Raw genomic sequence first — 14,125 nt, forward strand, 5'->3', positions numbered from 1 at the left:
GAAGATGAACAAAGGTCTAACGGGTTTGGAACGACATGAGAGTGAGTAATTAATGACAGAATTTTTGGGTGAACTATCCCTTTAAAGTCTGCCTGAAAGCAGAATTGATGCTATTTACTTTTTTTCTTGCATGTTACTAGTTAAAATTAAACAAATTGCTCAAGTAGTTACTGACTTGAGTCCAAAGTAAAATCTGGGTCCTGAAGCGAAACCAATTTTTAGAATCTGTTTATTGTCTTTGTATTATTTTGTGCTACCAACTCTTCATTTCATCACATTCAATTCAGACTGCAAAGTCACAACTCAGTGAAAATATAATTTATTTTGCCGCGGCACAGTAGATTAAGCAGCGCCGCTGTTGAATAGCCGAGCAGGAAACACTGGTACCAGGTGAAACAAGTTTGTTTTGCCCGTTTCTCTCAGAGGAGTTTTCCATAGATTAACACGGCAGTCTAAAATTCATTGTGCCAGGTCCAGCGTTAACTCAAGAGCTCCTCTAATCAACTGAAGTACAAACTGCTGATAAATCTTTTATGGCAGTTTAGAGTTGCAGCCCTTGTATAGCCCCAGTATAGTGTAACCCGTATATAGGAGCAATCGGGGTGCTTTCCCAAGCACGTATCGCTAGAAGAGACGTGCGATAGTCATGGTTATAATGCTTCATAAAAGCCATCCGTTTGGGACGATCGGATCTGAAAGCGAATCGGAGAAGGAGAATTGTGAGTGCAGGCATACCTCCAGACATTTTTTTGTTTTTTTGGCGTCACTCGCCAGGTTTGTTCATGCATATATGCTAATGCAGCGGCTAACACGGCTTCTCACACTCCTATTCTCTCCAAATGATGCAACCTGCCAGCCATCCTCTCAATTCTGCTGATACTTACGTTCCCCTCTTTCCATAGAAGAAAGGAAGTGAAAAACAGAGAGGATGGGGTGGCAGACAGAGAGTGAGCGAGACACAGGGAGGAGTCTCCAAATCCACAAAGGTTTTGTAATGAATGCGCGGCGCAACAATAAAAACAAAAACATTAAAGAGAGAAAAGACATGTTTCTGTGTTAAACAATTAGTGCAGCGGCATTATGGGGGATCTGGGCGGACAAAAGCGCCACAGCGGCAGGGGTTCTCCCCAACACAAACGCACAAAGAGCACCTCACTCTCGTTAAGCCTCGGAAAAACCCCCGAGACAGACTCTACACCGGTCTGCTCCGCCAGCGCTGCGTTATCCGTCCCTACGCTATCGTCTCCTCCATCTCTCAAGTGCTTTGTTCTGTTCATCATCCCATTCTGCTGTTTTTATCTCTGTTCTGTACCCCTCTCTCCGTTCCTCCCTGCCTCCATGGCCTCAGACAGGACACAGTACTGCCAGCATCAGAGGTGTGTGTACATAAAGGGCTTTTCAGGAGGACTGACCCTGGTGCTAGCTAAACTGGATTAGCAGGACACTATGTTGTCCATCTGCTGTGTTAAGTGTGAGCGTCTGAGGTGAAGCCATATGGTCTTGTCCCCATTAGTAGCTGATTTTGAGTTTAATAGCTGACTTTTGATGCTCACAATCATGTTGACAACTGCATGTTTTGGAAAAGACAACCCTGTGTAGTCGCGAGGCATTCTGGACTGATCCTTCTACCCCAAACCCGTGATGTTTGACAGATACCCCTTTTACACCAAGGCAGTTCGAGTGCTGGGTTCTTAGTCTTTCGACACCCAAAGCACCAGCTCGGAACCAGGAAAACTGGATGCTGATGTAGGTTCACAAAGCCGTTGCTGATATTAGGCTTGTTTGGGATGTGTCGGCGCTGCACGGACCGCTCGGAATGTTCTGTCGAAGTACTGCAAGAATAATTCAAAAGCTTGAAGAGTTGTCTGCTCTCCAGTCACTCTTGCGGCGCTTTGGTGTCCTGCGCCGGTCAGTCTGCAAGGCCCAAGTGCATCTCGAGCAAGCCTGGTGTGTTTGTGTTTGGCGCTGCCATACTAGCATTGCTGGGAAAGATGAGATGTATTCAGTGACGTAAGACCTGGCTCTGTGGTGGCTCTCTAGCCCATGGAAAAGCAAACCTGTTCTTAGAAGGCTCTGCAATCGTACCAACTTCGAACCGGCAATAGCACTAGCTTTGAACTAGCACCCAGTACCTGCTGGTGGAAAATGGGCCAGGGTGATAACCGTAGCACTGTCTTCGTGTTTTCCAGCTGTCAACAAAACATGTATACCAACATTTTAGTCTGTTTGATTTTCAGTTAACGGTTGTCAGCTGAGTAGGGATGCAACAATACAGTTAGTCCACGGTTCAATACGTACCTCGGTTTTTAACCACGGTTTTCGGTTCAGTTTGGTTTTGATAGCTTTTTTTGCATCTAATTAACAACAAAATACTCCTGTAAACCTCTGTACACTGGAAAAAGCGTGGATTATTAAATGTCTGCTTAATATTTTTTTGAGAGAGGTGTCATTTTTCCGATTTTTACGCAAAATAGGACGGGTTTGATTCATACTGGATGCCAGAGGGCACCCTCGAACAGAAAATTCACATATGCGTCGAAGTAGTAGCGTTGATGACGTTCCGTTCCAGCTTCTCTAAAATGGATAAACGCATAACGTTAAACGTTTTGAATGATGAAATGTAAGGACAATAAACACTCGTCTGCAATAAGATATTTGTGTTCTTCAAGCCTTCTTGGGTATTTTCATAATGATATTTGTAAGCCATAATCGAAATACAGTGTAGAATATATTGTCTGCCTCATTCTATGATAAGAAGCCACATCAGATCACAAAAGTAAGTTATTTCAAACACTCGACTGATGCTGTGAAGTAAAAATAAGTTATAATGTTCCCTTTTGTTGGACGACAGGTTTAGAAAAGTTTATCATTGCATGTCATTAGAATGGAAGATGCTCTGTGTGTGTTGCTTTCTCAAATATAAGCAGGGAAGCGTTTTCTCATTTCAGCACATGAAATTGCGGACAGACATAGCAAATTTCGAGAGAAATAAAACAAGGAAATTATTTAAATGTAAAACCGAAAAACCGCAATTCACAAGCGCGTTTTGAACCGTGGATGTCGTACTGAACGGTTCGATATTATATTGAGTATTGTGACATCCCTACAGCTGAGACACCATGTTTTATGCTTGTGAAACTAATAGTGAAGTAGTTTTGGTTCTGTACACATTGTTTGGGTTCAGTGGAAATTTGGCTGTCACTACCTGAATTTTTCATGAATTCAACTTTAGAAAGCAATTGTCATTTTTTTTTAAATAACTAAATCTGTTTAGAACGGGAGTAAGCCCTCAGAAAAGGAGTGACAACTGCATTTATCACCACAGTGTATGTAACCTGTGTGAAAACTGCTACTTTTAGAGTTATAGGGCCAGATTTACTAAACAAGGCAAACTAGCGTTAGAGCGCAATTCCATAAAAGCGCCGATGGGCAGGGTTGCCAGGTTTTCACAACAAAACCCACTCAATTGCTACTCAAAACTAGCCCAACCCTAGCCCAATTGTGTTTTAAAGGGGTCCCCTGTTAAAAACACAGCGCATTTGGTGGGGTAAAATACAAGTTTTTTTGGCAGGTTTCCCCCTGGTAAAATTTGCATTGCAGTGGATAATTAGCCTGTTTTTGGGGTCACTTCAACCTGTGGCAACAGTGTTTAAAGTAGCTCAGTACCACGGGAAAACCCCGGTCTTGGCAACACTGCCGATGGGAGGGGAAAATTCTGTGGGTGATTTACTGACAAGGTAACTGACAATCTCATTTTCATAATGACCAGCACAATCTACCAAGAGCAGTGCAAATTAGCGCCTGCTTTAAGACATGCTTTTTTTTTGAGCGTTAAATAATGGCGATTTATAAATGCTGTACATTTGACAAATGTCACATTGCGTGATTCATTTTAATCACTTTAATAGTTTGCGCTTGCACAAACTATTAGTAAATCTGGCCCATAGATTGTTATGTATCCATCAGGTCTTTATTTTGAATTAATTTATTTTAATTTATTCTTTTAAAACTCTATATAATAAAACCAATTAAATTGCAGATTATTTTTTATACTGGTTCATTCTTTCCTGTTCTTTTCTGCTATAAATAGTGTTGTTGCTTCTGATTTCACCAAGAAATGTCAAATTTTCATTCACAGCTTTATTTTAATTTTTGGTAATTCATATAAACATAAGTAATTTCCTGTTAAATAGACAGCAGCATTAAAGAAACCTTAACTTGGGCTGAGCGATAAATCATTATCTATATTTATATTAAATATATATAAATATATATATATATATATATATATATATATATATATATATTTATATATTTATATATATTTATATTAAATAAATATATATATATATATATTTTAAATTAATTGCTGTTGATTGCATTTTAGAAGATTGCTTAAATGATCAGTTTTACATACATTTCATTTGATAGCATTTTAATGATAAATATGTATTAAATCAAAATATAAAAGATATCTATAATTTAGAAATGATAAATTTTGTTTATTTTGTATTACATTGAAATATGTAATTTTTAAAAATTAAAATGGGTTCTTAAATTAAAAGTTAGCATACTCTGTGTTAAGTTATATATACATTAATTCTCAAGGTCTGATGGTGTGAAATAAATATGCTGATAAATATCAATATCCAATGATATGGAAAAAAATATATCCCAGTGCTTAATAATTCAATGACGACCTGACCTGAATTTCTATATATTTTAAATGATTTCTCTCTCTGTTTAGGCTGATATTCTTCCTGCTGTCCCACCGTCTCCTGTCATACCTCGACTGACCCTCAGAGTGGGTGCTGGACAAGACAAGATGTAAGTACTTCACACACACACACACATACACACACGAAAGGTTGAGAGTATCAGGCAGCTCTCTGTGTGGTCAGAGTCTCTGAGTCTGTGTACAGGTGTGAGTTTCAGGCTTTGGGTCTTGTGACCAGTCCCAGACGGCCCATGAGGTCTTTGAGGGGGGCAAACACACACACACACCCCCCACATCATGGCCCCCTCCTGCACACTCCTATCAATAGCGCTAGTGTTCACACCACTTAACCCCCTCACACACACTCAGCGGCATACTACAGGTAAGGCGATTACTGATTCCTGAATGTCTACATGTGACTGATGTCGCCTTAATGGCCAGTGTGATTTCGACTCGGAACGTACAGCATCTGCACAGTGTTTTGACTGTGCTTTTGAATGTCTTCCTCACCTCTTCAGTTCCACCTGCATGCAGGACAGGAAACATTAGTGTTTACGTCTATGTGTGTGTGTTTGTACAGGAAGGCCTTTATTCTCAGCCTGGGAGTGTGTGTTGTGCCTCTGATGTTGCCTGTGTTGTGCTCTTTTCTTGCACCTGTAGTCTAGTGTGTAGAAAAACACAATCAGCAGTCCTTTCAAGGGGAAAATGTGTTTTTATGTCTGTCCTTGTGTTGTAGTTCGTTTACGTAAGCACAAAGCTTTAGATGTTGTTTATGTTTAACTTTTATGGTAGCTTGAAAGACTTTAGGGATGCATAGAACATCAGTGATGAAAGTAAAAGATAAAAGAGTATTTATATCAACTTTAATCGATACAGTGTACGTTTTTCCGAGATCTCAACAGAAGCTTCTTTGATGCACGTGGAAACATTGGCACAGGTGAACTTTGACCTCTGAAAGGTCTTGAGGTCACATCCTGGACAGGGCATACCCCACACCATCTTTACCCAGAGAGGGAGCCCTCTGCATGGTTGTGCTGTGTGTGTGTGTCAGTCAGATGAAGCATAAATAATGAGTGTCTGTGTGTGTAATCGGAGCTGACCGTTTGACACGCCCTTCTCAGGGTCAATACCACAGCAAGCGCCGCTGTCCACTCTCTCCGAGCCTGTCAATCAACCTGTTACTCAGCAACAGCAGGGTTTAATCAGTTTGTCTGGCAGCATTTAAACGACGAACTGAGTGTGACAGTTCTTCTCTATTGCTAGATTATAACCATTAAGGATCCTTGATACACTACCAGTCAAAAGTTTTTGAACAGTAAGATTTTTAATGTTTTAAGTTTCTTCTGCTCACCAAGCCTACATTTATTTGATCCAAAGTACAGCAAAAACAGTACAATTCTGAAATATTTTTACTATTTAAAATAACTGTTTTCTATTTAAATGTATTTTAAAATGTACTTTATTCCTGTGCTTTTAAAGCTGAATTTTTAGCATTATTACTCCAGTCACATGATCCTTCAGAAATCATTCTAATATTCTGATTTGCTGCTCAAAAAATGTATTATTATTGTTGAAATGTTTTGTTGACAGCTGAGTAGATTTTTTTTTTTTTCAGATATCTTTGATGAATAGAAAGTTCAGAAGAACAGCATTTATCGGAAATAGAAATCTTTAGTAATATTATAAATGTTTTTATCATCACTTTTGATAAATGTAAATCATCCTTGATAAAAGTGTTAAAAAGCAAATCAGCATATTAAAATGATTTCTGAAGGATCATTTGACACTGAAGTAATGATTATTCAATTTAGCTTTGATCACAGGAATAAATTACATTTTAAAATATATTCAAATAGAAAACAGTTATTTTAAATAGTAAAAATATTTCTACATTTGACTTCACTGTGCAACGAATAAATGCAGGCTTGGTGAGCAGAAGAGATTTCTTTAAAAAAAAAAAATATATATATATATATATATAGAACTAATTCTCACTATTATCTAGCATGCATATTACTAGCATATTGGCTGTTTATTAGTACTTATAAAGCACATGTTAATGCCTTATTCTGTGTAATTATATTTCAGATCCCTTAATTGTACCCCATACCTAAATTTAACAAGTACTGTAACCTTACTATTAATAAGCAGCAAATTAGGAGTTTATTGAGGCAGAAGTCGTAGTTAAAAGTAAGAATTAGACTTTATAATAAAGTGTGAATTTAATATATATAAAGTAAACAGTAGTACAATAAACTATTAATTCAATGAAATAAATCAATTAAATTTTACGGTTCTTTCCATCTTCTTTTTCGCTCTCTTTCTTCACCAGTGTGATTAGTAAGGTGGTCCCAGATTCAGAACCCACCCCTCCACCACCACGGACCCCAGTGGCCAGGCCCAGTCCAGCAGCACGGATGCGTTCCCCTCCAGCTCCCCCTCCACCTGCCCCGGCTCCTGTAGCACCTCCACCCCGCCCTCCTCCTGTCCTGCCCCCTCCACCCCCAGTCGCCCCCATTCAGCCGCCACCCAGTCAGGCCAAAGCACGGGGATGCAGCGTTGTCACGGAGACCGTCAGTGCATACGTGGTGAGTCTCACATACGCACACACACACACACACACACACAGGAATTACTGCATTGTTGTATTATTATACATATACATTTTTTTTAATAAAAAAAAGATCATATTTATGTTGTGCATTACAGTTTGATATATTTAATATTTATATAAATTAGTGCTGATATATATTTGTTTGATTTTAACTGTAAATCAGTACTGTAATTATATTAATTTTATAAATTTTAATTTTTACTGTAATAAAGATAATGATAAATTTATATTAGGGCTGTCAAACAATTAATCGCAATTAACTGCATCCAAAATGAAAGTTTATGTTTACATTCTACATGTGTGTGTACTGTGTATATTTATTATGTATATATAAATACACACATATGTATTAAGGAAAAATATTTTAGATTTATATATAAAATATGTGTGGGTGTGTGTGTACATATGTATATATATATAAATGTGTTCTTTTATTTTGGATGCGATTAATTGTGATTAATCGTTTGACAGCCCTAATGTAAATTTATCATTATCTTTATTACAGTAAAAATTATTTTGGCAAATAGTCAGTTGACAAACTGATCTGTGTGTATCAGTTTGAAAAAGAAACATGTTAAATTTTATGCACTGAACCTCAAATTGTTGTCAGGATTTTTTTTAGACATTAAAAATAGTAACATTAAAAAATAAAATGCATATATAACACAAATTGCATACATTAAATTAGGGCTGTCAAACGATTAGTCACGATTAATCGCATACAAAATAAATGTTTGATATTGCCTAATGCATGTGTGTGTACTGTGTGTAATTATGTATATATAAATACACACAAATTAATGTATATATTTAAGAGAAAGTGTTAAGTACAAAATATTTTTACTTATAAATTATATAAAAATTATAATCAACACATATACTAAATATTTCTTAAATATATTTATGAATGTGTTTGTATTTATATATACATAATAATTACACACAGTACACACACATATATTAGGCAAACTCAAACCTCTATTTTGTATGCGATTAATCACGATTAATCGTTTGACAGCCCTAAATTAAAAATTACATTTTTGTGATGTACACAGAGCTGAAGTGTCTTCTTAAGTATTCTTAATAACATTTTGCAAGCTGAGGTTTCACTGAAAACAGGAAACAGTTCTGAAAACAGGAAACCATTTTAATGGTTTAAACAGCTCAGTGGGACCTCCGACTCAAGATGATATAGGATGTGACATAATGTAGTATAGCACTTGGTTTTACTTCTGTTTTTGACCAGTGCCGGAAATGTTACGTCTGTTGGATTCATTTGATTGATTTTTGTGTTTTTGTTCATCACAGATTCGGGATGAATGGGGTAATCAGATCTGGATCTGCCCGGGATGTAATAAACCTGATGACGGCAGTCCCATGATCGGATGCGACGAGTGTGACGACTGGTATCACTGGTAAAAGCCTTTTTTTTAGCTTCTCTTACATTACACAGTAACTATATTCATCTCACTCTCCAGGAAAGTGAACGCTGAACAAGTTTCTTGGTTTTTGTTTGTTTGTTTGTTTGTTTTCCTTGTAATGTGACATTTTCTAAGGAATCAAAATGTTCTATGGGAGAAAATGTAGGCGGGACTAAACTTTTATCTATAAGGAAGTTGTCTCAGTTTTGATTTCATCTTGACTTCTTTATTCATCTTATTTGGTGCATAAGACGTTTCAGAGTAACAGGAGATCAAACTTCCTTTTTTTGACACACAGGCACAAAATACTGTGTTTTAATTATAATTAAAGTTACAAGACTGCTATATTTTACACTAAGAGCCACACACCTCAAAACAAAGTGAAAAAGTGCCAATCAAACACTACCAAAAACTGAGCCTAGATTGCCTGGCATTACTGTAAAGCTTTTTGGGAATCATCTTTTTTCATGCGCTTCGCTCAAAGATCAAAAATACACAAACGCACACAGAACAAATTGTGTTTCTTTTATGATAAAAGAAGATATTTTGATAGTGAGAATGATCGGGTGGTTTTTTTATATAAAATATGTGCCTTTTCCAATCTCTGTTTTGGAATTTATGTCGAAATGTATGAAGAATTCAAACTTGGCACAAAAGTTGTGTTGTTCATCATACCGATCGATATCATTCGAGTTTATCTTGTAACTGAGACTCATCTATCTCTCTTTCTGTCTCTTTCAGGCCCTGTGTGGGTCTTGTAGCCGCCCCTCCGGAGGACCAGTCGTGGTTCTGTGTGAAATGCGCTGGCAAGAAGAAAGACAAGAAGACAAAAAAAGGAAACGCAAAGCGCACTGACCCACATTTCTTTTTCTCCCGTCTCCGTCTTCATCTGTTGTCGCCTTAATTCATTTCCAACAGTTTTGCCTCATTTGTTTGTTTGTTTTTTTTTTGTTTTGTTTTTTTTTTCCCACCCAGCCCTTCTTTTAACTTGGTTAACTTAACTCAGTGTCCAGTATCATAATGTATTTTTTAAAATGAAAATTTCAAATGTGTATATGTTACTTTTTTATGTGGAGAATCGTACAGTATGTCTATATGATCTTTGTACCGAGCTCATGATTGTTCAGTAGATGTGTGTTGAAACGAACCTCTCAGTTCGCCCTCATTAAAGGTTGTTCCGTGCCGATTCATCAGATCTACATCACCCATGAGGAAAAAGCATTCTGTACTATAATCTGCCTTTTAATATCGTTCTTCTGATTGATTTTGACTGGAGGTGCAGTTTCATTTTACTATGGATTTAATTAAAAGTTGCTTTTTCACATCTTATTGTTTTGTTGTCTTGTCGTTTGTTTGAGGTATAAAGTGTACCTATAGGTGTACAACACTATGCTAAATTGATTTTTTTATCTCAAGATTTTTATAAGCCCTGTCAAAATTGAAAATAAATATTTCTGTACATTCTGTTCAGATGGTTCGTTTAGGCTTTTGGATTGAATATGGCAGTCAAATGATCTGTGGGAACTGAACTGTAAGTGTGCTTATATTGCTTAATATGGTAAATGAAGTGTTATGCAATGAAATGTCTAATCCATGACGCATTGAGTAAAAACAGGTCACCAGAGATGGTATATAAAACCCTCAGTGCCCACAAGGTCAACTGCCATTTTATTCTTGTCCCCAAAAAGTGTAATTGTTTAAACTTAAATATATGTTTAGACACTTTAGTCACAGATAAAAGTGTTGTAAGTGTATTTATTTCAAAGAAAGAAAGAACAATTGCACTTTCACATAAATACGGTTTTTAATGATACAACAATACACCTACTGATAAAAAATTACGAAGTATTGTGAGACTTTCTGGCTGTCGGACATTAGTGAAACATGGGTAATGTGAAAAGCTACACCTTGAGTGAACTTGAGTATAACGGACTTAAAATCACTAATGTTTTGAAGCTTCATACCACTTGGTACTATTAATACTTTAAACAAAACGCTACAGATACATTAGTTCCGGTCCCCCAAACGTATTTCTGCCAAATAAAGATGTTGAAAGAACAGGTAGTGTGTTATTTTTCTAATTCGACGTTTTTATGAAGTGAATCATTGAATCATTCATTCAACCGATTCTTTCGAAAACAACGATTCACTGAGAAACTAACGAATGTTGTTCGGATCGCGGCGGCTGTTTCTGCTTTGGCTTTGTTTGGAAGAGTTGGCGGAGCGAAACCAAAGAAACCGGCAAATTTTGTGTCTAAAATGTAAGTTACTTGATATTAACTTCTTGTTTATTAATTTGTTATTTGTTTAAAAGCACACTCACAACTGCTATGATTTAGGAATATCAACACGGCCGCGATTAGCCTAAATTACCTAACCCTGGTGAAAAAACCAGCATATGCTAGTAGGTATGTTTTGATGCTGGTTTATGCTGGTCGACCAGCAAAAACCAGCAAAGGACCAGCTTAAACCAGCATCAAAACATACCTACCAGCATATGCTGGTTTTTTCACCAGTTTGAAAACCGGTATCCAAATACTTATTTTTATCCGTTTTATACGGTTTCATTATCTAAAAGCAACAAATATCTTTTGTGATGGTTGTTGTTCTTTCTTTTAAAATAAATACCACTCGGTTTAATATTTAGCCTTATATGCAAACATTTTTGAAGTGTCGAAATCGATTTTGAATGCATGTGATATTTTGAGCAACGTAAGAAATAATGAGGGCAAATGTTGGAATTTCATTAATAGACTTGGTAAATTACATTTACATCTACACGTTAAGGTTACAACAGGGTAAAAATACTATTCTTATCAGTCTGTTTCTTTGTAGTCCTGCCAATATGACTAGTATTTAGCTCCCACACAGCAGCTTTGAAGTAAGTATTCCACCTGATGCGGACTCTCCGCCACTGAACTCATTTAAAATCTCCTCAAATATCCCCTCACTACCTGTCATTTCTGCTAATCGCACAGATACGGCTGGCTAAATGAGCCTTTACCGTGGCTAGATCATTTCTTTATGTTAGCGCTTATCACAGAAAACTGAGGCCTTTATTGTTGCATTGTTATTCGTTTCAAAGCAGAAATGACGGTTCTGATGCAGCAGGGAGCAGTTAGCAGTGCACTGGATGGTGATAAGAAATGCGTTCCACATGTAGACTGGTATCCAGAGCTGCCTGTTAAACGAGGGTGTATCTGCAGACAATAGCTGTGAGCTCTGAGCAACGGCTATAACAAAAACAGCCATTTGAAACGTTCACATGCCTGTAACGCAACAAAGATGAGCGGGAAGGTCATGACCATACGCGTAAAAGAGGCACAAGTAATAGAGAAAAATATGGATTTGTCATGCTATATCAGACTTGAAGCTATGATAAATAAACTCAGTGGCTTAAAAAGGTATTTAGACATTAAAGGAACGTTCACACCAAGAAGGATAACTAACGAAATCTAGGCTGATGAAAATTAACTATTGCGTCCACTAATGGATAACGTTTTACTCTTTGACTTTGAAAGATTAATTCTTTTAGAGTGGTTTATAAAACGTTCTTTTAGAGTGATTTTAATACTTTATGATTATGGCTATCTGGCAATATATCCTTATCTTTCTTATTGTGATGGAGCCTTATGTCACCTGAAAGTATAAATGCCATTGCAACAAAATATCAATCTTGGTGGCATTTGCAAACATCTAGTTTTACTATTTAGTGCTTCAGTTATATATGGCATTTTATCATTGACTTTTAAGCAACTTGTGCCAGTGTTAGTCAGTTCCCCTTAAGTTAAGAAAGGTGCATGATTAAAATAAGAATTTAACATGTAGATTGACATGGTTTATGATGGTCAAAGAAAACAATTCATCAAGCCATTAATCAAGGGCTTTATTGCTTTAACATTATGTACATGCATGTCTGAATACACTACTGAGTGATGTTAGTTTTTACAGATTTTTGGAGATAAACATCACTCACAGCTTCCCTAAAGGTCAGAGGTCACATGGAGATGTTGGATGACATGCGGCAGTTTCTTCTAAAGGTGAGAAGGAAAAAAACAGCATTTCATGGCAGACTGATTAATACACTTATATACACAGATCAATTGATAAGCGTAAAATAAGCAAACAGAAAATAGTTTTTTATAGAAATTCAAAAATCTGTTTTGTTATCAATTGTTATCAATGGGATTGTACTTTCTTGTCTGTGCTTTTTTTTAATATAATTTTGCTCAGATATATCTAAAACTTGCTAAAAAGGTTTTCAAAATGCAGTCCATATTGCATTTTAAGCAGCATATGTCTGTTTTCCAGTAAATAACTAAACAGTCCTTGCTTAAGAAGTATTTATTTACATGAAATGCTAAATTAACATAAGATATTAAGATTTATTTTCAAACTGTGTATTTTAAATATCTTGTTTTATAAAACAAGTCGATAAATGCATGTTATGTGTTTGATATTCTTTTGGCTTTTATTTGTTTTTGTTTTGTTTTTTGTTTACATGTTTTAGACATAAATCAATATATGTTTAATAATGCATTATTTCTTTCTTTTACATTTTCTTGCAACTGGCATTCACAAAAGTATTTTTATATCACACTCTTTGGCCTTCGGTTGGTCTTGTGGTTGGACTAATGCTTTTGTTTGCATATGTCTTCTGAAAAACTGTATGCTTTTTTGTATTAGTGATACAATCCACTTATGCAGCTGACTTATTAACTTTGAATGAACTGACAATGGCGTCAGTAAGATCAAATCTATAAAAAATCTTCATAAATAAATTAAGCTAACTAAAGGAAATGTTTCTCTAGAATTTCATTATTGATCCATAACGCATGTTACCCTTTTATTTGACAAATTTAGACGCTACACTGAAACCTAAGGTACATTAACTGTTCATTTGCAAGTAAAATTTATATACGCAAATGAACGCAGTCCAAGTGTACACTTGCAGGACAGAACGTTTTTTTTCCAGACGTTAAAATAACTTATGCAAACAAACAAGTAATAGATATTCTACACAGAAATAGCCACTGCTACCACCAACACTGATATAAAATGATGATGATGATGATGATGATGATGAAGATGATGATCTCAAATTATGTCGCCCCCTGTTGGTAAACTTTATAAAACAATTCAGCGCTGTTTGTGAGATTACATTAAACATCAACAGACACACTGACACTGATATCAACTTTATTAAGATAATCTATAATTAAAATACATATATATATATATATATATATATATATATATATATAGTAATTAATGCAAACAAATTTAGGCTAGGCTACCCGTTTAACCCTCAGAAACCCAAGTATTGACATTTATGTGTTCTTATGTATTAGGAAGTCACTTAAGTGTTCATCT

At 36.1% G+C, this 14,125-nt stretch overlaps 2 protein-coding genes across 2 annotated transcripts in view; both read left to right on the forward strand.

Annotated features, from left to right (window-relative positions):
- The window catches only part of taf3 (TAF3 RNA polymerase II, TATA box binding protein (TBP)-associated facto), a 61,277-nt gene extending 51,196 nt beyond the window's left edge, over positions 1-10,081 (forward strand). Inside the window, exons 4-7 of the mRNA XM_051107433.1 lie at positions 4,748-4,827; positions 7,050-7,305; positions 8,640-8,746; positions 9,494-10,081. Of these exons, the coding sequence (XP_050963390.1) occupies positions 4,748-4,827; positions 7,050-7,305; positions 8,640-8,746; positions 9,494-9,656 (606 nt within the window). The 3' untranslated portion in view covers positions 9,657-10,081. The remainder of the gene's footprint in view (positions 1-4,747; positions 4,828-7,049; positions 7,306-8,639; positions 8,747-9,493) is intronic.
- An 889-nt stretch (positions 10,082-10,970) lies between these two features.
- The window catches only part of gata3 (GATA binding protein 3), a 28,087-nt gene continuing 24,932 nt past the window's right edge, over positions 10,971-14,125 (forward strand). Inside the window, exons 1-2 of the mRNA XM_051107474.1 lie at positions 10,971-11,013; positions 12,704-12,792. The gene's annotated coding sequence lies outside the window, so the exon portion shown is untranslated. The remainder of the gene's footprint in view (positions 11,014-12,703; positions 12,793-14,125) is intronic.

This window comes from Labeo rohita, chromosome 4 (assembly GCF_022985175.1).
Source record: "Labeo rohita strain BAU-BD-2019 chromosome 4, IGBB_LRoh.1.0, whole genome shotgun sequence".
Taxonomy (NCBI): Eukaryota; Metazoa; Chordata; class Actinopteri; order Cypriniformes; family Cyprinidae; genus Labeo; species Labeo rohita.